This window comes from Ambystoma mexicanum, chromosome 8, assembly GCF_040938575.1.
Source record: "Ambystoma mexicanum isolate Mex_15411 chromosome 8, UKY_AmexF1_1, whole genome shotgun sequence".
NCBI classification, from domain to species: Eukaryota; Metazoa; Chordata; class Amphibia; order Caudata; family Ambystomatidae; genus Ambystoma; species Ambystoma mexicanum.
This window is the reverse complement of record NC_090929.1, coordinates 688,350,169-688,375,596: the sequence shown is the minus strand read 5'-3', so window position 1 is coordinate 688,375,596 and position 25,428 is coordinate 688,350,169. Positions and strand designations below refer to the sequence as shown.

The 25,428-nt window shown below is 48.6% G+C and overlaps 1 protein-coding gene across 3 annotated transcripts in view; it reads right to left on the bottom strand.

Moving 5' to 3' along the window:
* SEC31B (SEC31 homolog B, COPII coat complex component) overlaps positions 1-25,428 on the bottom strand; it is a 2,991,081-nt gene that overhangs the window by 2,451,452 nt on the left and 514,201 nt on the right. For all 3 annotated transcript variants that reach the window (XM_069610491.1, XM_069610490.1, XM_069610492.1), the window contains one exon: positions 23,981-24,076. In XM_069610491.1, the coding sequence (XP_069466592.1) occupies positions 23,981-24,076 (96 nt within the window). The remainder of the gene's footprint in view (positions 1-23,980; positions 24,077-25,428) is intronic.

Genomic DNA, 25,428 nt, shown 5'->3' with positions numbered 1-25,428 from the left:
CATAATCTTTGGTTCATGATTTCTATGTCAGCCTTGAAAACGACCAAGGTCGAAAAACGTGTCGGCTGACCATATGGGAATAAATCATTTAAGAAAGAAGAATTGTGAAGATATTATTTTACTGCCACATTAACATTTTAAAAACCATACTCTAAGGAGGCCGAGCGCGAAACACCATTTCCAATCCAATACTCTGTTCATTCATGAAAGGTCTTTGTGGGTAGCCCATGTCAGCCACAAAGATTGAAATGACAAAGTGCTAAAACATAGCCATCTTGTTTATCGCCACTGTCTGTTCTTCTGTTTCTAGACAGAATTCTCGAGCCATTCAGTCTCATAGATACTTCTGTCTTAGAGTGGCGTATGGAATAACAATTGATTGCAGCAGAACCAGGACCCAAGTTAACAGCATTTCCCCTAACTTGGTTCAGTTTACTCTTTCAAAAGCAGCTGAGATGAAGATAAAGGTTGCAAACAGAGCATTGCTTTTGTTTTTAGTTCCTCTGCTTTAGTGATCTAGTTATGCCAATATTTAAGGTATTTGGGGCTTTGTAAAAACCATTTTGAAATGTATTGCTTTACACGCAAGATATTCCTGCAGTTCTTTTAAGATGGCTGCAAAGATGTTGCTAAAACCATCAAGCAGGGAAACAAGTCAATATTGTGTGGGTCGTCTGGATCTGTCTTTTTGAGAATAGCGATCAATAGTGATTTTCTGTCTGACATCAGAAGCTTTCTCGATAGTTTAATAACCTCGAATATAGTTAACATACCAACCCATTCTAGCAGTTGCAACTGCAATACAATATTTGAGAGACATCTTATCCCAGAGCGCATAATTGTTTTGTGCTTACAGTTTTTTCATAACCAAAAACGACCGAAGATTCCTCTAACTGGCTAAATGTACTGCTGGGTTTTTATCATAACAGTTGGGCATAATAAACTGTGCCCAAACCTGTTCATAACCGTTTTATTTTTTATTTTTTATCAACTGTGTTTATTTTTCAGCAGAATGGATTATAAATGATCATATATCAAAAAGAATTTCAAACAATGTCGCCAGCACCCTTCCCGCCAACTACCCCCATCTGGGGTGCAATTTGCTGCTGAAATTTAACTAATACAACAATACAACACCCTCACACCCCTCCCCCAAACTCCCCCCCGCTTCAATAACACTTCAACATTTGTGTGGAATATAGCGTCTACAATCAATCACCCGGGAGACCCCTCCAACCCCAGATCTTCTCGCCACTCAGGTGTCCCCAGTTATAGGATAGAGACATTGCGAAGCAACCTAGGTTTAAAGTACATTTGATCCCTGTCGTCCATAAATTCATGTAATGGTGCCCAGGTGTTAATATATTTCGAGTAGGAGCCATCGGCAATTGCTGTCACTTTCTCCATGGCCATCACCCCCCAGAGTCTTACCCACCATGCGGCCACCACAGGTCCTTGTTTATTCTTCCATGCCTGCGCTATGGTAATTCTTGCTGCGCTGAGCATGTGAGTAATGAGGCCAGCCCTGCTTCCAGAGTTGGAGTAGCTCCCCTCCACTGCATCGCCCAACAAGACGATCACCGGGTCAAATGGCAATTGGGTCTCGGTTATATCTTTTATATGATTTAGGACCTCCTTCCAATAGGTCTCTACCACCGGGCACCTCCACCACATATGAATTAAATCCCCGGGTTGTCCACAGCCCCTCCAACAGAGGATGGAATAGTCTGAGTTGATGGAATGCATTCGTTGTGGGGTCATGTACCAACGAAGGCAGAGCTTGTACGCCCCCTCTTTAATTGATGTACATTTAGAGCCGTTGGCAGTGCGATGCCATATGCGGCCCCATGACTCCTCCGAAATAGGTCCACCCACGTCCTCAGCCCATTTTTGCATATATGGAAGGATTTCCTCTGGGTCCGCTCCCCCCCTCCCCCCCCCATCAGCCGATACAGTCTTGCCACCCCTTTCTCATCTTTTCCCTCTTGTACCGTAAGCTCCAGCCCTGTGGGAGCTCTTACAGCTCTCTCTCGTACCTTCCCGTTGGTGATCCAGTGTCGGAGTTGGATGTAATGAAAGCGTTCCGTCTCCGGTATCTGGAATTAAGCTTTACAACCTTCGAAGGTCAACGGCTCACCCTCCGAGTACAGATTCCCCCCCAATACCAGAGCCTGTTCCTTCCCTCCCCACTCCTTCCAGAAATTCTGCTGCAGACCTGGTGTAAAATCTGGGTTATGAGCTACCGGGGTAAGCGGGCCTCCCCCCACCCTCCCCTTATTCCCCCGAAGTGCTTTGTCCCAATACCACAGGGTGGCCTTGGAAGACCCCGGTAGTGTGCCCCCTTTATCTCTATGTCGGCATGCGAGGGAGCCCAAATGTTCCAGCGGCATCTTTGATGCTGCTTTCTCCAAGATCACCCCTCTATTTTGATTGTCCCTAGGTGACCATTGCAACATGGGGGCCACCTGTGCTGCCCATAAGTACCTGCGAAATTCCAGAACCCCCAATCCCCCCAGAACTTGCGGTCTGAATAGGACTCTTAGGAACCCTTGGTTTCTTTCCCTTCCAAATGAAGGACATTACCTCTGCCTGCAACCTTTTAACTGCTGGGTTTGGTATGCATATCGGCAGGGCACCAGTCACGTATAGGAACCTGGGAAGCAGGTTCATCTTGGCCGCCGTTATACGTGCTAGCCATGACAATTCCTGTAAATCCCATTGTTTGAGATCTTGCGACAAGGAGTTCAAAAGGCCCAGGATATTAGTCCCATATAACCTATCGTAGGTGGGGGTCAAATGGACACCTAGGTATTTTTTAGCTTTCTGTTCCCATTTCAAAGGATATCGGTTCTCCCACTCCGACACCTGTTCAGTAGCCTCTGTAATATTAAGTGCCTTAGATTTAGGGTAGTTAATATGAAACCCCGAAACTTTAGCAAATTTATCCAGCAACTGTATAGAGCTAGGGAGGGAATTTGCTGTGTCTTTTGTAAACAAAAGGATATCATCTGCATAGAGGGCCACCTTCTGAGGACCATCCCTCCCTGCCTCTACCCCTCGGATACCCTGGTCAGCCCGGATTCGTTGCGCCAGCGGCTCCATGGCCATAGCAAAGATAAATGGGGACAATGGGCAGCCCTGTCTCGTGCCCCTGCGGATAAGAATGCTGTCTGTGAGCCGTCCGTTGATCAACAGCCGTGTTGACGGGTTTGCAAAGTTGGCCACCACCATGCGTATAAATGCTGGGCCGCACCCAAATCTCTCAAGGGCGAGTTGCAGGTATCCCCAGTGCAAGCTGTCAAAAGCCTTGGAGGCATCTAATGCTAACACCAAGAACCTCTGCCCAGTCCTCCGCCCCCACTCTATCGTATTTATGGCCCTGCGTATATTGTCATGTGTGCGCCACCCTTTTACAAAGCCTGCCTGGTCCGGGTGTATTATTTTTGGAGTATTCTTGCTAATCTACGGGGCAATACAGTGGAGTAGATTTTTGCAACCCAGTTCAATAGTGAGATGGGGCGATAACTGGCGCAATCTAAGGGGTCTCTATCCGGCTTTGGCAGGAGGACCGTGGTGGCTGGGCCCATATCCCCTGAGATCCGCCCCAAGTCCCTGATAAAATTGATTAAGTTTGTTAGGGGGCCTACCAAGATCGGTCTGAACGTTTTATAGTACGCGTTACTTAACCCGTCCGGGCCTGGAGATTTATGACCCTTTAATGCCCCTATTGCCTCCCCCACTTCTTCCACCGATATGGGTTCTTCCAGCATTAATCTGTCTGCCTCACTGAGTTGTGGCAGAGTTACCTGGTCCAAGAAGGCCGCCTGTGCTTCCTTTTCTAGGTTCTCCCCCTTTAGGATGTTCGTATAGTAAGATAGCATAACCCCTTCAAGTTCCTTCTCTCCCCTTACCAGGTTCCCATCCCGGTCTCTGAGCTGTACAATATGATTCCGGGCTTTCTGCCGCCTCAATTCAGCCGCTAGAAAGCGATTGGCTTTGTCCCCATGTATATAATAAGATTGCTTAGTCCGTAAAAGGAGTTGTGCAGATTCGTGCTCAAGTAAAGTTTCTAGGGCGGCTCTGGCCTTTTTCAAGTCCCTCCAGGTTCTTTGTGAGCCTTTGTTCTTACACTCCACCCTCTGCTTCCCTGATCTTTGCTTCCAACTCCCGCCTCAGACCCTCTTTTCTTTTAACATATCCCACTGTATGCGCTATGAACTCGCCCCGTACCACCGCTTTACTTGCATCCCAAATTGTAGCCCAATCCACCTCCCGTGTAACATTGTCTTGAAAATAGTCCCTCAGGACTCGCTCTATGTCTGCTCTCGGGGCTAGATCTTTTAAAATTACCTCATTTAAGCGCCAAGGCCTACGAGTTGGCGGCTGTGGGGTAAGAGGCTCCATCCTTAGGGAAACCGGGGCATGATCGGAGAGGCACCGCACCCCAATTTCCAAACCGGTGACTTGCGGAACCAGGGAATCTGAAATCAAGACCATATCGATTCTAGAATGCCCCCTGTGTACTGCTGAGTAGTGGGTGTACGCTCTCTCCAGGGGGTGAAAGAACCGCCACGTTTCTATTAAATGCAGGTGCCTAAGGAATTTTGCTAAGGCCTGTCTAAACACTGAATCACTGGAGGTGGCAGGAAGAGTTTTGTCCAGTGTCGTGTCCATCACCTCATTACAATCGCCCCCAATCATAATCTGTCCTACTCCCGCCTTTGCAATTTTGGGTAACATCTCTAACAGAAAGCGATCTTGCCTCTCATTGGGGCATAAACCGCCACCAGCGTAACGTGTTGGGCCATCAATAATCCCCCCTAGCATCAAGTAGCGGCCCTCTGGGTCCCTCTTTACAAACCGTCTCTCAAATTGGATCCCTTTAGCCAAGAGGATGCCCACACCCCTTCTTTTTGTACCACTAGAGGCAAAGGATTGAACCGGGAAGGCTCTGCTCCGCAATCTATGTTCATCCTCCAGGAGCAGATGTGTCTCCTGTAGCCAAACAACCGAGGCCTGCATGTCCCCGAGTCTGGTCAGAATTGATTTTCTTTTAACTGGGGAATTAAGCCCCTGGACATTTAATGTGACGAAGGTTAGTTCAGCCATTCATGTACCATAACAACGTGCCCAATATGATATTCTCCAACTGGGTCATTCTCCTAGGCATCTTAATCCTCCCATGTAGAAATTCCACCGCGAAAGAATATTCAACCATCCCTCCCTTAACACCCCAACATAATTTAACCCCTTGAACTTCAACAAAACCGATTCCCATAACTGTACCTCGGAATATTACTGGGTATATCACCCCCCAGGAAATGTGGGGTCTAGTCTCCTCCCCCGTCCTGCCCCCTCCCCCCCCTTTTTACAAACTTATACAACCACTGCTCAGATCTCCAATACCCTCAAGGCGTTTAGAATCAAAACACTGCTCTTCCAGAGCTCAATATAAAGTGCTCCAACCAGTTTGCATGGCAGCATCACCCCTCCCTCTCAGACCGGGTTCCCGGCCCTAGGATCCCTCTTGTGACCTCTTTGGCGGGAGTGCACTGATTTCCATTGTTCCTTTGCTGCAGGGTCTTCTCTTCCCTCACTCCTCTGCGGGGAACTTGCTTGGTCCTTGCCCTCACTGCCTTCCGGCTCTCCCATGAGCTCGTCCATCTCCTCCTCTTTTGTGATCGTATGCCTTTGTCCCTTCCACTCTAAGCGTAAACCAGTCGGAAACACCCAATGATAGTGAACCTTCCTTGTCCGTAGCCAGTCCGTGACGACCCGCAGCAGTTTCCGCTTGTTCAAGGTGGCTTGGGAAAGATCTTGAATCAGAAGAATAGGCGTAGAGCGGAAACTTATAGGTTCTTTCTCCCGTGCGGCTCGAATGATGAGCTCTTTCCGCTGAAACATATGCACTCGGGTTAAAACATCCGGGATCAAGTCTTTCTTTAGCTGGAGCGATGAATAGACCCCATGAGTCCAGTCCAGGACAATGTCCCTCTCGGTATCTGGGCCCAGGACGTGACGGAACAACTCTGTCACATATTGGTGCAGGTCTCCATCGGGGACAGATTTCGGAATCCCCCGGATACGTATGTTATTCCGCCGAGATCTATTTTCTGCATCCTCCCGTCTATCCTGGACCCGCTCCATTTGCTGTTCAAGGGTCCGGACCCTTTGTGCTAGCTCTGCATGCTCATGGCTGTGTTCAGCTACTGTTGTCTCCATCTCATCAACCCTCCTTTCAACCGCCACTATTCCCTTATTAAGATCAGCAATAGACTTGGCCAAGTCAGTGGCGCTATCCTTGATGTCCTTCTTCAGCTCCTGTAACATTGCCAATAAGTCCGATCTGCGAATCGGTGGATCTTCGCGATCCTCCAAGACCCCCGAAGGGAGCGAGTGGATCTGAGCCTGCGCCTGTAGTTGATTGCGCTTCTGAGCCTCCGCGGACTGCATCATGGATTTAATATCTCCGGATCCCGAACCTTTGGGCTTTCCCGCCTGCTTAGACATTCTGCCACCAGTGGTAGATAGGGTGGGTCGCCCAGGGTCCGCGCTGTCCTTATGTATAAGGGAGGTGCTCCACCACTACAGTGCTGGTTCTAGCCCCATAATGCCTGTCATCGGAGCTATATCGGATCCTCGAGCTCCACTTCTCCACTCCGGTGTAGCTGAAAGCTGTTCCCCGGGGTTAGGTCCACCCCACCCTGGGGACCTCCAGTCGTGTCCCCCTTGTGGGCTGCCGAGCGTCGTTGCAGGAGGGGGGAGGGGGGGAAACACCCGCACAAGGCGTCCCTTTCAGGATATTTGGGGCAACCTAGGCTCTCTCTTCAGGTTGTCTCCACCCCGACCCCCCCCCGGCTCCAGCAGCACTAGTCCAGGAGGAAAGACCTCTATGCCTCGGGGCTCCCCTCACTCCAGCCACAACACAGCACAGTTGCCACCGCTTCCCTGCCCTATAGCGTACAAATCTGCAGGGCTTTCCGCTGTAGTAAGTCTCCTCACCTCTTGTCTTCCTTGCCGCTTCACTCCTCCGGCTGCTAAGGCTCTAACCGGAATGGTAGGGCAGACACCAGAGCGCTGCACACCTCGCCTTTCTTCCAGTGTACGTGCTCCGGGCCGTGCCGCCCGCCCCTTCAGGGCACTTCAGTCAGCGGGTCTCCGTGCCTCGTCTCCTCCCCACGCATGGACTCCCAGCCAGTCGGGGGGGAGAACAGGCGGCCCAGCACCGCAGATCCGTGCCAGGTCCCCAGCCAGATCAGCCCACACGCCGTGCAGACAGCTCGCCTCTTCCTCCGGCGGACGTTCACAGGAGTGCTGCACCCCTCACGCCTCCTCCGACACACGCGCTCGCCTCCTCAGGGCACTCCGCTTAATGGGCTCCCGTTCCACTTCACTCCTCCAATGCAGCGGCCCCCGCCAAGCCGGACGATGGGGGAGGGGCAGAGACACCCTGCTCGCCGACACCCATCTCCGAGTGACAATGCCCCCCGGCGGGACTCCTTGTCTGCTTACAAGGGCGCCACAGTTAGAGCACAGGTCAGCTCTCCATTACTCCGGAGGCAGGCTGACAAGCCCCCGGGCTTCTCCGCACATTGCGCCCGCCATCTTGAGAGCTACAGGGCCCTTGAGTCTTCGGCAATTTTCTCCTCGGTAAGCAGTTTTCCGGGGCCGCCTGCTGTGCCAGGCACGCCTGACACTCACGGGAACCAGCAGAGCAGCCTTCCTGGGTATTTAGCGTATTTTAGGGGGTTTTAGGGCATTAGGACGGGGAAGGAGTCCCAGAGCTCACCAAGGAGACATCCTTCGGTGTCCTCGGCTGGCCACGCCCCCCTCATTAACTGTTTTTACACATGCAACATTGTTCGGCTGCTAACGCCCAACACGTTACTCTTCCCATTATTTTGTAAGTATAAAACGGCAGCTTACTTCCACTTAGGGTTTGTGTTTCACAAAGTCTTTTGTTCGTCGTCACAGATGGCAAAGAAAATAGTCTTTGAGCTAGTACAAGTGTTTATTTTGTTCATGGGGCTTACAGAGGTACCACTCTCTCTAGTCTTGCCACGACTCTGCTCCCTAAACCGGCTTCTGTAACCACCTGGTTAATGCTACCACATATTGAACCTAATGTCTAAATCTCTGTGGTTTTTTGAACTCTCCCTACTCTAACCAAAGGTAAGTGTTCTAATGGGAGTTTTGGAAGTGCCTTGCGCTTACTCTATTGGAATTAGGCTAATCATTTAACACCCAATCACCTCTTCTCTTCAACTCTTATTACTGCTCTCTGTGACTTACCCACCAATCCTACGTCCTTTAGATGTTTCACTTCCTTTTCCGTGCCTCCACCTTTTGATTTTAATAATACTCTCACACTCCATTTCACTACTCCCCCTCTACTACTTCTCTCCCCCCCTCCCACCACCACTCTCTCCCTCCCACTTTCCTCCTACCACTACCACTCTCGCCCTCCCACTACAATTCTTCCACTCATTACAATCCAATTCACATTAACTTCCCTCTCCCTTTCCACCGATTCATCCCTCACCCATGTCCCTAACTTTGCAACCTCTGCTCAACAGTGCAATCATTTCTTCATGCTAATCCTACTTGATCTCTCGGCCCCCTGATATGGTGGGCCACTCCCTTCTTTGGACTCTGTGACCTTAGAATCTGGGACCTTGCCAACCTTGGAAATCAGGAAACTGCTCTTGAATGGATTTGCCCCTTATGTCTCGCATCTCCAGCTCATGGAACAGGTATATCTCAAATCCAACCCCTCCTTCCAGTTTGCATCTCTAAAGTCTCTGTTCTTAGCCAAATCTGTATCCATAACTATACTGTGCCAACCTTTTATCCTCCCTGTGTACTCCTCCCCATAGGGCAATGTAATTAACTTTGCCACCCGTCCTTCTACAAGCTACCCCGCTCTTTCAATTTCTACCGTCTTTTTCAAATCCCTGCATGGGTTTGCACCCCTCTACCTAGCCTACACTATCTCTCGTCACTCACCCCGACAGCATCTGTGCAAAACATCTAGTATCCTCAAGAAATACAACACAAATATGGCCTTTGTAGTCCCTGCACATCTTGAAGCCTAGTCATCTGGGGTGTTATTTGTTTGAAATGCTGTCGGAGCCAGTGAAAGAAAGGAATTGATACAAGGCGATTGTGTATTCCTGCTAACGTAGCTGGGACTGTGTAGTGGGACTGAAACAGTTAACATGTGGGAAGAGATAATTGATGTGAAAACAAAAAAATGCGATTGATGTTGTGTGTGGGTGCTTGGCTGCTTCTGTAATAATGGTAGAATGCAGGGCGATCTTAAGCAGTTTTGGGGCCCGGGGCAAATACACCTTTGCGGCCCGTCCACCGGACCAAAGGAATGAAGGGATATACAATATAATATTGTGCTGCACAACCCCACCCCCGCTGTCACGATCACAACCCATATCTTGAGATGCTACTTGCATAGATAAGAATAAGCAAGCAAACTCCCTTTCAGCCTCCTTACCCTCTTGCTGTAATCAGAATAATAAACAATTAGCATTTGAAGTGCAACATTAGTAGTCTACGGCAAGGGTACTTCCATTCTAGCATAGGTACAGGAACATGTCATCAACAGCAGCCACAAGGAAGGTATTTAACAATGCACAATAAATAAATAGTATAACTGCAAGATACAGATCGAATGAAAAAGGTGCTCATAATCCAGAATTGACAAAGTTACTGACCGTAGTGACTACCTTACTCCTAGTCCATAGCCCGCTTTTCTCCATACTTTTGGGACATTCCGTCCATCGGGACGGAGCACTTTTTAAGCATAACAAAATAAAATGTGTGTCCTTTTATTTTTACGCGGGGCCATCGTACGTGACCGTTGCCCCGCCTTCTGGAGCTCCGATTGCGCATCGCCATTCAGTCCTTTTCTATCGCCAAGTCGAAGCACCATTTAGCAAAATAGAAGATACTTATTAGCAGGCACGGCAGGCGGACATATGGAGGAGAACGGACTATGGACTAGGAGTAAGGTAGTCACTACGGTGAGTAACTGTCATATTCCTACGTCCCGGGAAAATGGGAGGATGGACATGTCCTTTATTGGAACACATTTTTAAGAACTGACTGGCCGAACTGGGCCTCCGCCCAGGAGCTCAGGTCAAGACAATGTCTGCAAAAGCCGAAGGGGATGCCCACGTAGCAGCATTGGCTATGGACTCCAAAGGCACATATTTCTGGAAGGCAACAGAAGCCGCTTTGCTACGGACCAAATGTGTATGAACTCCCTTTGGGGGCTGCAGGCCTTGAATTCTGTAGACCTCGGAGATACATGAAGCTATCCAATGTGAGATGGAAGCTTTCAAAGCAGGTTTCCCTTTTGGATCAACAAACGTAACAGAGTTGTGAAGAACTCCAAGTTTGCTTGTTCTGTCGAGGTAAAACTTCAGAGCTTGCCTGACTAAGTTGTGTAAAAGAGACCAGGTTCAGGAACAAAACCGGTAAGGTTATTAACTGGTTTAGTTGGAACTCAGACAATTTTGGAAAGGGAAGAAGGATGAGTGTGAAGGACAACCTTATCCGTGTGGAATGTTAGGAACAGATGTTCAACAGAGAGCTTGAAGCTCACTTATTCTTCTCGCAGATGTTACCGCAATCAAGGCGGCCACTTTCCAAGAAAGGGAGCTCTGAAGTGGCCATAAGGTTGAAATGGCTTACTTTTTAAAAAAACAGTCCCTACCTTCTGCCCTTTCTTGGGTGTGTGTCCTAACCCTTTATGGTGATAGATTGGTGATAACATGAATGTACCAGTGGGTGCCTCGTGCCAAACTGTCCTAGCCCATACAGTGTTCTTAGCGCCCCAGGGGCGAGTAGATTCCAAATACACCTTGTACTCCTGTAGATTCTACCCTTCCCATCCCCCCTCCCCGTTCCTCTCTCCACCCATGCCAGAAACATTAACCCTACCAGCTCGCCAACCCATCCCCCCCACCCTATAAATATCTGACAACAATCCCAACCAAAACTTCCTGGGCCACTGGGCACGGGGGGCTGCCGGCAGCAGCGATAACTCCAAGTGACGGAAGGCCCAAGCCACATTTGTAACATAAATATGGTTCATAGACATAATTTCGAATACAAAATATTCGAAAGTCAAAAAGTCGAAAAAAAAAGTCGAATTTTTTTTAATGACGTTTTTTTTTCGAAATGGGGGGGTTCCCCCCAACCCCCTTTTTTTTATTTTTACCTATTTTTTTCACAGAAACTAGAGCCAAAAAAAATATCGAAAAAAAAACAATTCGACATTTTTTTTTCGACATTTTTGATTCGACTTTTTTTACTTTCGAAATTATGTTTTCGAAATTATGACTGGACATCCATAAATATCTATGACATGCAGTGCCCAAGTTGTGAGGATTGCGGAATGAGACCGCACCCGCCACCTGCGCCTCCTTAACATCATGAAAATTGCACAAGACTTAGTATTCGCTGTATAAAGATCACAGTGATCTATGGGGGGAAACCCCTGGGTCCGGGATGTCCATGGCAAAACTTTCAGCTGCTTCTGGGGGATGTGAAAAAGGTGACCCTGCCCTCGTACACCACTCCAAGCTTGGCAGGCAACATCATTGAGTACCGTATTTCCTTCTTTCTTAGGATGTTTACCACAGATGAAAGATCTTTCCTTGGTCCTGGACCTGTTGGCTGAAGTCTGGGAAAAGGCGAATGGTCGTCGAGTCCCACAGCAGAACCTTCTTCTCCCTGGCTTTTTGGAGGAGTATGTCCCGCTCTCTATAGTTGAAAACCTGTGCTACAATGGCCCTCTCCAGAGCCCCGGGGAGTGGTGAGCTCGCTCTCTCATGAGCATGCTTGTGACTGGTGGGTTCTCGAGGATCTTCATTAGCAATTTTTCCCCAAATCGTTCCAGGTTGTCTATGGGTATGGACACTGTCCCCCACGGAAGACACTGAGACCGTCCCTGGAAGCATAAAGAGGAAGTTTCCTTTACATTGAGGTTGCAAAGAGGTCAACCGCTGGAGAACCCCATTGCTGAAAGATCCAGGTAAGAACATCACTGTTCATCTCCCACTCGTAACTTGCTGCAGATTGGTGGCTCAGGGAGTATGTTGTGAAATTGATCTGACCCGGAAAGTGCACTGCCTGAAGCCAGACATTATGTTGGTTCGCCCAATTCCAAATCTAGATAGCTAGATCTACCAGAGGAGGGGACCTGGTGCCCGCCTGCTTGTTGATGTAGAACATTACTATGGAATTGTCCGTGCAAATTCGAACCACTCTGTTGATGAGGACAGAAAAGCTTTGAACTCTAGAAAAACTGCCAGAAGCTCTAGGTAATGGATATGGGACCGTCTGTCCTCGGTCATCCACAGATCGTACACCTCAAGGTGACAAAGTCACCCCTGACCCTAGAAGAGAGGAATCTGTGGTAACCGTGACTTATGGACAGGGCTGGTGGATGACAACCATTGAAGATCCGCTGTCATAGAGGATGGAACTGGTATCATTTTGGAGTCCGGGTCCACGCCAGTGACCTACAGCTCCAAAGAGCAAGCTGAGTGCGCCTCATTTTCAGTATTGCAAGAGGTAGGGCTAACAAACAAGAAGCCGTAAGGCCCAGGAGTCTCTGGAACCACCAGGCCACCATGTGGGAGGACAGGAGGAAAAGTTGGCACGTGGTTGATAGGTCTGCAATTCTGTCCTCCATCAGGAACACACTGTTACTGACAGTATCCCAATGGAAACCTAGAAAATCAGGTCTTGAACAACCGTCGTAGACTATTTCCGCCAGTTCGCCTACAGCCCCAGATGGAAAGGGAGATGGAGTGACTGAAGATTGGCAGTTGCAGCTTTTGGGCAAGGACGGCGCAGAAGCCAATCATCTAAATACGGATATACATGAATTACATGCAGTCTGAGCAATGCTATGATGATCGCCATCATCTTCACAAAGACATGCGGTGCCGAGCTGAGACCAAACGGTAGCACTATATACTGGAAGTGTTCGGTTCCCACGGAGAACCGCAAGTATTTCCGATGTGGGCCCCAGATCAGAATATGCATGTATGCGTCCTGAAGATCTACCACACTGAGCCAATCCCCCTTCCGGAGAGAGTACCTTATCTGGCTGGGAGTAATCCCTTAGGGACCACTGCAAAAGATTTAAGACTACAGGTGTTTGGCAGTAAACCCACTTGGTAGCAGTCTGTACCACACAGATTCATTTGGTAGCTGTGTCTGAGCAGTCAGACTCCCCTCAAGAAGAGTTAGGCAGTATGCAGAGTATACACAATAGGCACAGAGACACAGTAGCACAAACAAACACTGACCAGAGCTTTGGTGTAAAAGTATATAATTATTTATTTAAAAAACACACTTGTAATTTACACTAGCAAAAACGAGGAGAGTAAATTCAGCACACAGTCTATCATATATATATACAACCCTATTCACTTATTAGACAAGTCTTAGTGAGAAACACCACTTATTTCCACACAGAGGTGAGCGCTTAACATATGACGACACTCTAATAAATTGTAAAGAAAGGGAGGAAAAAGGCAGGGTTAAGGAAGCACACAAGTTTCAATACTTTTACAAAGAACCACACTAAGGCAGGATAGGCAGAGTTCTACTGGAGAGCAAGGAAGTCAATTGCAAGGCCCACTCTTGGAGAGAGCAAGCAGAAGGGGTCCAGGTTCACACATTGGGGTTATGCCCAAAGAGTCTTGTAGATAGTTCGCACAAAAAGGATGAAATTCAAGTCAGGAAAAGTTAGCTAGGTTGTCCCGGGCTAGCCCAGGTTAGAAAATCGAGGCTTTACTGTCACCCCGAACGATCTGTCTCAAGGGAAGCCATGCAGGACACAGTACCTTAAGTGTGAAGGAATCTCCAGCAGGGGCAGTTGTTCCTGGCAGCAGGTGCAAGTCGGTGTTCCGTCCAGAGGAAGAGGTCTCGCCGTGGAGGAAAGATGTAGGTCGTTGCACTTCCAGGGAAGAAACCAGCCATGGAGTTCTCCGGTTAAAAGGCACTACCCTTCTCTTTGCGGTAGTGGTAAACCGTGGTATTCCAGTTGCCGGGGTGCTTGGCATGGGCAAGGCGGCCACGAGATGCTCCAGGAAGGTGAAAAGAAGGCGAAACTGGTTATCCCCACCAGTCAAAGGAAGAAGACTCTCCGGACTGGAGATCTCCTCTGTCGTCGGGAAAAGTGGTGAGACGGTTTAGCAGGGCTCCACCGGTGGTGTCGTCGTTGCAGGTCGGCTCAGCTTCTCCCTCCTCGGATTCTTGGGTCCTGTGGCGACTTCTGAAGTTCCAGTCCGCAAAGCCCTGCTTTTATGCAGCACACCCCCATTCACTCAGTATAGCTGTCAATCAAACATGCTAAGTGGTGAGCCGGCCGGCTCACCACTTGGGCCAATCACACAAGAGTGTGACTTGAGTTACCAAGGTAACTCAGTCCACGGTGCCTAAACCCCCTCCCACACTCCCTGTGGTACCCAGACAGAGTGGCACCACTTTTGGAGGCTTCTGTGGAGAAGCCCGCCAAAATGTGGAACAAAGGGCTCGACTTGGGTTGGAGTCACAAAAGAGAACACAAACGCCATTTTAGAATAGAGTTCTGGCAAAAAATACCAACCAGTGAATTAATATTAATTAAATAAACCGGCGGTATGTTCAAGGCTATAAGAATTAAATAATTAAAGTTGCTAGCCTCGAACAATGGGTAAATCCCATAGAGATATATTTGCGGTCGAATATAAAAAGTAGTATCCACTGCCACCAGCCAAAACTCGATCAGGGGGGACGGAGACGTGCCCCCTCGAACAACAGACCCCGGGTCAATCTAATTGCCCTGACCAGTATGTCCACAATATGATGGTTTGTACTGGTTTCTGTTCATAATTTGGGACTAGCAAAGCCAATGGTGACTTTACATGCCCTGGGAGACAGTAGTCAGTCCCAGGTTATGGAGTCTATGATGGGGGGGTCGCTACGACACCCCTGGGTTACGGCACGGAGGGTGCAGAGTAACCCACATCAAAAACACATGAGACCCTATGGAGTAAAAGACCCCATAGCCCATAAAACACATGGAAAGTTAAAGGAAAACCTCAAATCATGTCTAAGAGTGGGAGCAAAAGAATCTCACTCTTAACAGGAGAGAAAAAAATAAACCCCAAAAATCCAGCAAAGCTGCTGGGGGACTCACTAGGTTTGGGAAATTAGCCTTACAGAGAATTCTCCCTAACATAATCAGCTTGATTTTTTCTTGGGGTAGGAAAAGATTGAAGTTAGAGAGGTTGAGGATAGTGCGGAGGCCGGCCTGTTTGGGTTTGGGAACTGTAAACAGAACAGAGTAAATGCCAGTACCTTGCTAGCCCAACTGAACAGCGAACAGTGAGTTTCCACTGTTCTGAGGTCTAGAAGTTTCTGTACCTCAGCTCTGACAGAGGGCGTCCCAGTCTGCTGCAGGAGGATGAGCGCGTGGGGTATGAGGGAGGGGCAAGTGGAAGCCTGCCCGGGCGGACAAAACCCATTGGTCTTCTGTGATGGTCTGCCACGCCTCCAGATGAGACGATATTCGTCCTCCCACTGGAGTCTCATGAGACCGATGGAAAACATAATTTAGATGGTTTATTGGCGGTGAGACCGCCTGTTGCCCAAGAGGAGGCTGTTGAACGAGAGAAAAACCGGCCACCTTGCCTTCGCTGCTTGCATGAGGCCCCCCAGAGGGACCATCTGCCCGGCGTGTCCGGCAGTCCTGGAACCCTCTGAAATCTGTGAAGAACTTCATTTTGGTTTGGCAAAGACCGAAAAAGATTTTGCCGTCTGCGTGCTTGCTTTTGTTTTAGTGAGTTCTTAATCAGTGGAGGAGTGAAACGGTTCATTACCTTCGAAGGGAAGATCAAGTACTTTGTCCTGAACCTGCTTCGAGAACTTAGTAGCATACAACCATGCTAAGCAGGAGATGTCTACTCCAACCAGGAGGTGTCAAAATGATGGGACATAGCCTCCTGCAGGTCTTGAGCCAGCACTCTGGCATCGGATAAGCCACCTTTAAAATCTTTGAGCCTGCCAGGAGGAATACATTCCTGAAACTCGGCAATCTCCTTCCACAGATTGACATATGCAGCTGCCAGGATGACCTCGGTATTCGCCTGTCGCAGCTGAAGAGCCGATTTGGAAAATACTTTTTTCCCCAATGGCATCAAGAAGCTTGTCCTCCTTGAAAAGGACTTGAGATGCTGCTGTAGAGGACAGCTTTGATTTGACTGGAGCGTAGCTTCTGCCACCACCGCTGATGAGGGGAATGGACATGCAGTCAAGGGTATGTCTTCAGATGAGTGTAGCTTGTAGCAAGCATACATTTTCCTGTTCAGGTGCTGCCGGGAATAAGGTTTTCCCAGACCTTGTGGGCTTCAGCAAGCACATCCTTTTGAAGGAAAAGGCCTCTGCGGTCTTATACATTCTCGGGTATTGGAGTATCTTGCAACGCCATCATATCCACAACCCGGTCATGAAAGGCTCTGACAGAGTGGGGCGGGTCTTCGCTGTCCTGGTCCGCTTGATCTTCTTCCAATGCAGTGGGAGTAAAAACTTAAACCGCAGCACCTGGCACCTCAGACCCTTTGGGTAAACCTGATTGCAGAACGAGAGTCAGTATAGGTGAAAGTGGAGGCAATGATGGTAGTGGAGGTGGGAGCCCCACTGGAAGAGAAGGGGATGGCACTACTGGAACCTGCTGAGGAGTAGCCAGAGTAGGTTGCGGCTCGAGAGGCTTAGGAAACAGTTCTTTGAATAGATCCCTAAAGTACACCTTCATCGGGTCAGAGTGCAGAAGGGCTTGGAACTTGTCAAAAAACTCGTCCTCCGAGGAAAGTTTAGGCACAGGATTGGGTAGAGGCCGCTCTGAAGGAGCCTACCCCCAGGATTGCAAAGAGGCTGGTTGCCATGATGGCCCTCCAACATCTGGATCCATGGAAACTAAGGGTGCGGACGTAGGAGTGAGCGAGACCGTGTGTGGCAGCGGAAAACAAGCATACCAATCCACTTGAGGGCGGAACGGATTCCTATTGTCCACATTACGCGGAAAAGGCTGCTCTGCCCCAAAAACAAGCCACTCAGTACCAACAGTTGAGAACGTTGGTGTGGGAGGTAGTCAAAATGGCCACCTCAGACCGTGTATGCTGGGCTGCTATTTTGTTACTGCCTGAGGTGAACTGTGTCACAGGTGTCAGTGAGGCCATTGTCACCACATGGGTATCGGGGGGACTTTATTTCCATTTTAGCCTTGTGACAGGAAACCTCAGCAGAGCCAGTACTAGCAGATCTAGAGCGCTTTTGCGACCCCTTAGATTATATTGAAGGATTAGCCCTTGGTTAGGGAACCTCTGCAGGGGTGGTACTTGAAGACTTAAGGCGTTTGCCTTCCTTCTTTGCCCCCTCAGCAGGATTGGTTCGACCACACGATTGTGTGTGGGAAGGCTTAGGGTCACCCCATGTAGTCAGAGCCCTCAGATGGGGGGGCCCCTCGATCTTGCCGGTTTTAATTATAGCCTATAGTCAGGGATCCTCGGGGGTAACCCCAGTGCTTTTAGTCGCTGTACTGGAAACCTAAAGACTAGTCTCGGTACATTTAGTTTCACACTTGGAAACCTCGAGAACTACCCCGGTGAAAATAGCCCCAAAAATGCTGGGCTCAACTTTACACCCAGATGGGGAACTTTGGATGAAGATCCAGTCCTGACAGCCCCCTTACAGGGAACCTGAGAGCAAACTCTGAAGTCCAGGTTACATCCCTTTAGGGACACCTCAGGGAGAGCCCTGGTACCATAGCCGCTTGGGCCCCTTCTAGAACCAGAACACCCTGCCAAGGAGTCCCCTAGCTGGGGTGCCCTGAAAAGGAAGGAACTTACCGGACGCTTCCTTTTTATTCCATGAACTGCTGTAAATGAGGAGGAGGAATCTGCTGGAACACCTCCTCCCACCTGACAAGCAGTGCTGGAATGCCCGGACGGAGAGGGAGTTGCAGTAGAAGCAAGAGTCCCCACCGGTGTTCCGGGCCCAAGCACTTCAGTCCAGACAAAGAGAATGGGGATTGGCCCTTGCGAAATGACATTCGTACAAAAAACAGGCCACAAATCCCAGACGCTCCAGCATAGACAGAAAAAAGTAGACTGTGGAACCGGAGCAGGAATATGAAGGACAAGGGAACAAAAAGAAAAAATTCCATAAGATGCAAGTGCGTCCGACCCCAAAAGCATGGAGAAAAGGACTGAAGGGAGATGCGCGGGGCAGAGCTCAGGAAGGCGGGGCTATGGTCACGTGCGGTGGCGCTGTGTACAAATTTAAAAAAGACAAAAATGTTATTTTTTTATGCTTAAAAAAAGTGCTTCGGCACCGTCCCAATGCACGGAATGTCCCAAAAGTATGGAGGAAAGGGGACGGGACGTAGGAGTAAGACAAAACTGAGATGGGCTGCCAAAAAAAAATGCAAAAATGCTCAAGCATGGATACTGGTGACGAATGGGAAGCAATGATTAAGCTACACATACAATATCATAGAGAGTGGACGATGATTTGAAGATATAAAGGTGTCCGTATACAAATGACTGGGATTAGAAGAGGGATATGATTTTCAAGTAGTGTTGCCATTAGAGACCAAATAAACAAGCGGCTCTGGTGTACAATATATCAATGCTCACTATTATTATAGAAGAGGCAACACTGTATATAGCCAGTGAAACCATGAATGAGCCTTTCCTAAAGATCATACCCCGAGAACGATATCACTCTCAAAGGCTAACAATTTGGAAAGGTTTAGGGACTGGCAATTTTGACAGGTGAGGCAATACAAGTTAAATGAGATGCCCAGGATCACACATTGGTTCAAATGTGAAACTGGATTCACACACGCTCTGAAATGTCTGCACTTTATCACTTTCTTTTCTAGTTCTTATCCTGAACTAAAATAATCCCATTTTACTGAACTGACTTTGAAAATATGCAAATCACATAACCCAAACACAAACCTTTTCATAAAAGACAGCACAGTACTGTCCGTGGTAAAAGATTTGTCCAGAATCACTGTATCGTCTACTGGCAAAGCCAAGATCCAAGGAACAAGTTACTTACCTGTAACTGTTGTTCTCCAGCATGGGTCTGGCATGGATTCACATGCTCATGAATATTCCCCCTCATCAGGCTGGGAATCCTCGGTAAAGAAAAAACCAGTTTCTGATCTGTCTTTCGTAGTAGTAACCAATCACTGATCTCTGCGTCATACTAACCACAGCCAATGACTGCCCTCTACCCAAGCCCCGCCTCTGGCAGCCATCTTCAGATTTGGTAGCACGTGAAGTGGCAGTATGACCAAGTGAAGAGCCGCAGAGGGGTAGGCGGGAGGGTTCGCATGTGAATCCAGGCCAGACCCATGCTGGAGAACAACAGTTACAGGTAAGTAACTTGTTCCTTCTCCAGCATGGGGTCTGGCATGGATTCACATGCTCATGAATAAAGAATACATAGCAGTACACACATGCACAACCACGGGAGGTGGCAAAGGCTCAACATTAAGCATTACATCAAACTCAACATTAAGCAAATCTTACCTCCTCACCAGGCTCACCTTAGGCGAACAGGTTGCGCAGCACTGCTTGGCCGACCCTGGACTCCTCCCTGGAATCCCGATCGACGCAGTAGAATTTCGTGAAGGTGTGCGTCGACCTCCACGTAGCAGCCCTGCAGATGTCCAGCAAGGGCACACCAGATAGGAACGCCGTGGTAGCTGCGATCGCTCTGGTGGAATGGGCTCTCGGACGGCCAGGCAGGGGTCGGTTTGCCAACCGATGACAGTACATGATACAGCCGGAGAGCCATCTGGAAATGGAAGCCTTCGAGAGAGCCTTCCCCTGATTGACAGGTCCAAAGTTCACAAAGAGTTGTGACGTCTTCCGAAAACCCTTCGTGCGGTCCACGTAGAACTTCAGCGCTCTAGCCACATCCAGCGAGTGCAGAGTCCTCTCAGCCGGCGACGAAGGCGACGGGAAGAAAACAGGCAACACCAAGGGTTCGTTGAGGTGGAAGTCCGACGGCACCTTGGGCATGAAGGAAGGGTGCGTCCTGAGCACTACCCTCGTGTCGTGAAAAGTCAAGTACGGGGCCTTGCAGGAAAGGGCCTGGATCTCTCCCACCCGTCGTGCGGAGGTGATGGCCACAAGAAACCCTGTTTTCCATGACAAGAACTGCAACGGGGCCGAGTGCAGAGGCTCGAACGGAGGTCCCATGAGCTTGGTCAGCACCACGTTGAGCTCCCACGCCGGGGCCGGGGCCTTCACCGGCGGGAACGATCTGAACAGTCCCTTCATGAACTCTTTCACCAGACGATGAGACCACAAGGACGTCCGCCCCGTGGTTCTGGTGTATCGGGAGATCGCAGCAAGATGAATCTTGATGGACGCGTGCGCCAGTCCAGTTTTTGTCCAGCGTCAGTAGGTACGGCAGTACTTGGGGAGCCGTAATCCACAGAGGGTTAATCTTCTGTGCGTGGCACCAGACAGAGAACCTCTTCCATTTGTGTCCGTGGCATTTAAGAGTTGAGGACGCCCTGGCCTTTGCAAGAACCTCTCTGCAGTCAGCCGGTATGTCGTATCCTCCAAACTCTAACGCTGCAGGAGCCAGGCCTGCAAGTTCAGCGACTTCGGGTCCTTCCCTGGAGAGCAGGTCCGCGTCCACTGGCAGCTTGATTGACGGGGACGCTGACAAATCCAGAAGGTCCGGGAACCATATCTGCCTCGGCCACGCAGGTGCGACGAGAATCATCCTGCACCGGGACCTCGTGAGCTGGTTGATGAGCCGGATCAGCAATGGCAATGGAGGGAACGCGTATAGGAACAGGCCCTCCCAGGGGAACGAGAAAGCATCGCCCATGCTCCTCGGCTGGGGAAACCTGCTGGCGAACCTCCGGCACTTGGAGTTCGTCGCCGTCGCGAACAGATCGATCTGGGGTGTGCCCCACCGTCGGAAGAGGCGGTCCACTAGATCCTGTCGTAGTTCCCACTAGTGGCACGAGCGCAGCTCCCTGCTGAGTGAGTCGGCGATGGTGTTTTTTATCCCTGCCAGATGAAACGGCACCAGAAACATCCCTTGGGCGACGGCCCAATGCCACAGATCCTGGGCCTCCCTGGACAGGGCTGGGGACCTGGTTCCGCCCTGTTTCCTGATGTAGAACATGGTGGTGGTGTTGTCGGTGAAGATCCTCACCACCTTGCCCTTGAGGGACGGAAGGAAGGACCTGAGGGCCCAAAACACTGCACGGAGCTCCAGGACGTTGATATGGAGGGACTTCTCCGTCGGGAGCCAAAGGCCTCTCGCGTGCAGATTTTCGGTGTGCGCTCCCCACCCTTCCAGGGAGGCATCCGTGGTCACTGTCTCCTGGTGGCCGGGGGTCTGGAAGTCCATGCCCGCCGTCAGATGCGCGCGGGCGCCCCACCACCGGATCGCTCGTCGGAAACTCTCATCGAGTGTGATCCTCTCCTCGAAGCTGCCCGTCGTCTGGATCCAGCGCGCGTCCAGGAACTCCTGCAACGGGTGCATCCGGAGCCTGCACAGGGGGATGAGGTAAATGCAAGAAGACATCATTCCGAGGAGGGACTTGATGGACCTCACTTTGGCCGCGTCCGGAACCAGCATCCGCCCAGAATGGCCCTCGTCCTTTCCTCCGCCGGGGAGGCCAGAAGCGACACTGTCGAGCTTCGCTCCCAGAAACAGTGCGTCTTGCGCGGGCACTAGGTGGGACTTGGCGTAGTTTACGGAGAATCCCAGGTCAGTGAGAAAAAACGTGAAAAAATAGCACTAACGCTCGAGAGGAATAGCACGAGGATCCCAACACTTGAAGGTGCGGTAAAAATCTGAAGATGGCTGCCAGAGGTGGGGCTTGGGTAGAGGGCAGTCATTGGCTGTGGTCAGTATGACGCAGAGACCAGTGATTGGTTACTACTACGAAAGACAGATCAGAAACCAAACTGATACTGGTTTTTTCTTTACCGAGGATTCCCAGCCTGACGGGGAATATTCATGAGCATGTGAATCCATGCCAGACCCCATGCTGGAGAAGCATAAAATCTTTCGTTCCACAGTCTGGAATTTGGATAATCACCTCTGTGGACTAACACTTTGTCATTGGAGGTGCCTGCCTAGGTTTTACAACTTCCCATCTGAACAAACCAATTTCTAGACCTTCACCATACTGATGATATATTAGTTTCTATAGCAACCTCCATCTGGTACAGGTACATTGATTATTTGTATAGCGCCTATACACAATGTGTTTCAAAGCGCTTGAACATCTGGTGTGCTAAAAAGTAAATATACATGCAGGCTTATCAACTTCATACATTGGAAAGTGAGTCAGCCCTGCTGGAATTTGGTACTGTGATCTTGCATATAAACTCAAATCTCTGGGATAAGTGCTTAACACAGTGAGCTATCCTCTGAACCATTGCAACACGCACATTTATCAGTATCCATTTCAACTTTGACTATTGCACGTGATTAATATAAACCCCAGAGAAAGGTGAGAATGCTACAGGTGTTGTGCCGCACAACCTATGTATACAACAGTGAACATTGAAAGGATTACAGGGTGAAAAGATCAGAGCAGAATGTACTTGTCAAAAACAGCAGGCAATAATATGTTTAGAGCCTCAGCAGCACAACATAAAAAATCCTGACATGTGATATTTAATTTTGGTGACTAATGGGAACTGACGTCTTTTAATTAGGCTGCATTTGGGGGCTCCTCCAAAGTGGGGTCCCGGGTCAAATTCCCCTTTTGCCCTCCCAGAAAGACGTCTATGGTAGAACGTATTTCCTAGTCACTGGAGCATATCCGCAAACAAACGGCATTTAAGTAATTTACCATTCCGTGACAGATTTCTCCTCCGCAATCTGTTATTTTAAGCCCAAAATGGCATTGGCTGTGTCGCACTGTTGACTTGTAATATCCATTGGATGGTGTGGAAAGTTTCTAGAGGCAGACAGATACAGCTTTAAATGGGGAGCAGTCTAACTAGCGCAAGACCCCAATCGGGAGAGAACTGTGCAAACCCCGGCAGACACCACCAATTCGAGCAGCTGCATCCTGTGCCACAGAAACAATCAATGCAGGAGGGGCTCAAGGGATGTCAGCGCACCCAAAGGGATTAACCACAGCTAAAACTGAGCTGAAGACCGAACGAACCAATCAGAGCAAGGGGCGTAAACCACCATTTATGTATATCCATATACCTCTATTGCTACACCCTCACTATCTTGCTTATATTTGGATATGCTTCACTGCTCATATCTTGTGTACCTAATCCAAGTGCAGAAGCAGATGAGACCACTCTTGTGTAGGAAAGTGAAACAAAAACCAGACTCAAGAAAAACCACTTGAAACCCAAAGAACGTAATAGAAGGTAGCTTGTCTCACCCCCTTTAGTCTGCCGGTGGACTGCTGGAGGTTACACAGGCCAGCCCAAAACACTAAGGAGCTCATTACGAGTATGTGGTGGTAATGGAATTACTGACACTTTTCCTGCTCTGCATCATGCTGGAGGTAAATCCTCCCACTTTCCATCAACAAATCAGCGGAATTACCAACAAAATTCCCCATGCAGTCCTATGGACTCCAAAATAATGGGGACTAACGCCACCACTTGTAATCGGATGGAAAATCCGCCGGACCACATGGTCGGTAACAGTAATTCAGTTAGGCGGTATTGCAGTGGATTTACCACCGGAATACTGCCCAACTCGTAATGAAGCTCTTTGACTTGCCAAACTTTCTAGATTCGCCACACTACCTGGATCCTTTTCACAAAAGGAGCAATCTGTGCCTAGAAGCTCTTTATTAAAACCACATTTACATTTGTAGTAACCACTTTTTCATCTCAGTATGCAAACAACGACATTGATTCAACCGAGAGCTTACCTGTGTTTTGGATCCTGGTGTCATAGGCACACTGAAGTTATTCAAGTCCCAAATATAAATCTCAGAATCATTTGCTCCTGAGGCCAAAAGGTTACTCTGGAAACAGATTGACAGGGCCATTATTAAAGTCAGAAAAATAAAAAGATCTTTCTAAAAGACTTTAATGTGTCAACACTGAGCAATGTACACACATGTTTTTAATCAAGCCAAAAAGGAAATGTAAATCACTGAATTCTTTTCTCAAACAATCTTATCCAATAAGAAAGTATTCCTAGCTATTCAGGCAAGTGAGGTGCCGCCATATGCAATATAGGCAAGCAGCGGCATAAGATGTCTTTAATTATGCACAAACCAGCCCAGACATTCATTAAGCTATTAGGTCATATTTTACCAAGGTTAACATTATCTTTCAATGTATTGCCTAAATCTGCCAATTTACTGAAGTATTCACATTCTTAAATAAAATGAAGAATTTCAAATTGTTCAATATCTCATTGTCAATGTTGTTCTCATAACATTAGAATGTCGTCAAGCCAGTGTAAACAAGAGGTCAGCAGAGGGCCTCAACCACTGTATAAAGCTTGATGTTTCTCACGCAACATTCCACACAAATGCATAATGTCTGCCTTAGCCTACATTCCACCAGGACAATTGCTCACTGCAAGGTTCAAATCACTTTCTACAACTGTTTTATTGTGGTGGGTGGGGGTGGGGGGGGGTTAAGCCATTTTAACCTTTATGATTTTATTTCATTCTAATAACATCACACAGCCCATTGTGGAGAAGGTTGGAACAGGTGTCATCAGTCCTTACCCTCTGCCCCTCTTCAGGTTCATCATTCTGGTGTAGGCCAACGTCACCTGTTACAGCTCTTTTCACCAGGGCTGCAATACATCAATATTAAAAGGGCATGTGTGTTTACTACGATTGTCTTGAAAACAGCAGTACCACCAGAAAAAAAGAACAAATGTAAGAGCATTGAACGAGACAAAATGACTGACATGCCATGGGCAAAAACGTAATCTACTCCAAATTTCAGAACTTTCCATATAGCTTCTTCCACAACTGCACGTCCAATTTCAGTGGCAGGCTATTTGGCTGACTTTATATCAGCTATTAAAACGAAAAAAATATAGTTTTAAGAAAGTATGAATATTGTCACTATGCAAGGCATAAAATAAGCAGTGTTGCGTAGCAATTTGCTATGCAAGTCTGTAGGTTTCCTAATTGCAATGACACTTGGGTAGGACAGCTGGCGATTTAAATTAGCCTGTTCAATTAACACACCTCAACCTGCATTCCTCTCTTGCCTTCTCCCCACCCTCTTTACACTAAGTTTACAGGGGCTAATGGGCGAGAGTGCAGTAGTAATTGTCTCCTCCACTCAAAAGTACCAAAGCACTGTGTGGAAGTGCTAGCCAAGACATTTTTCTTTTTCAAATAATTTG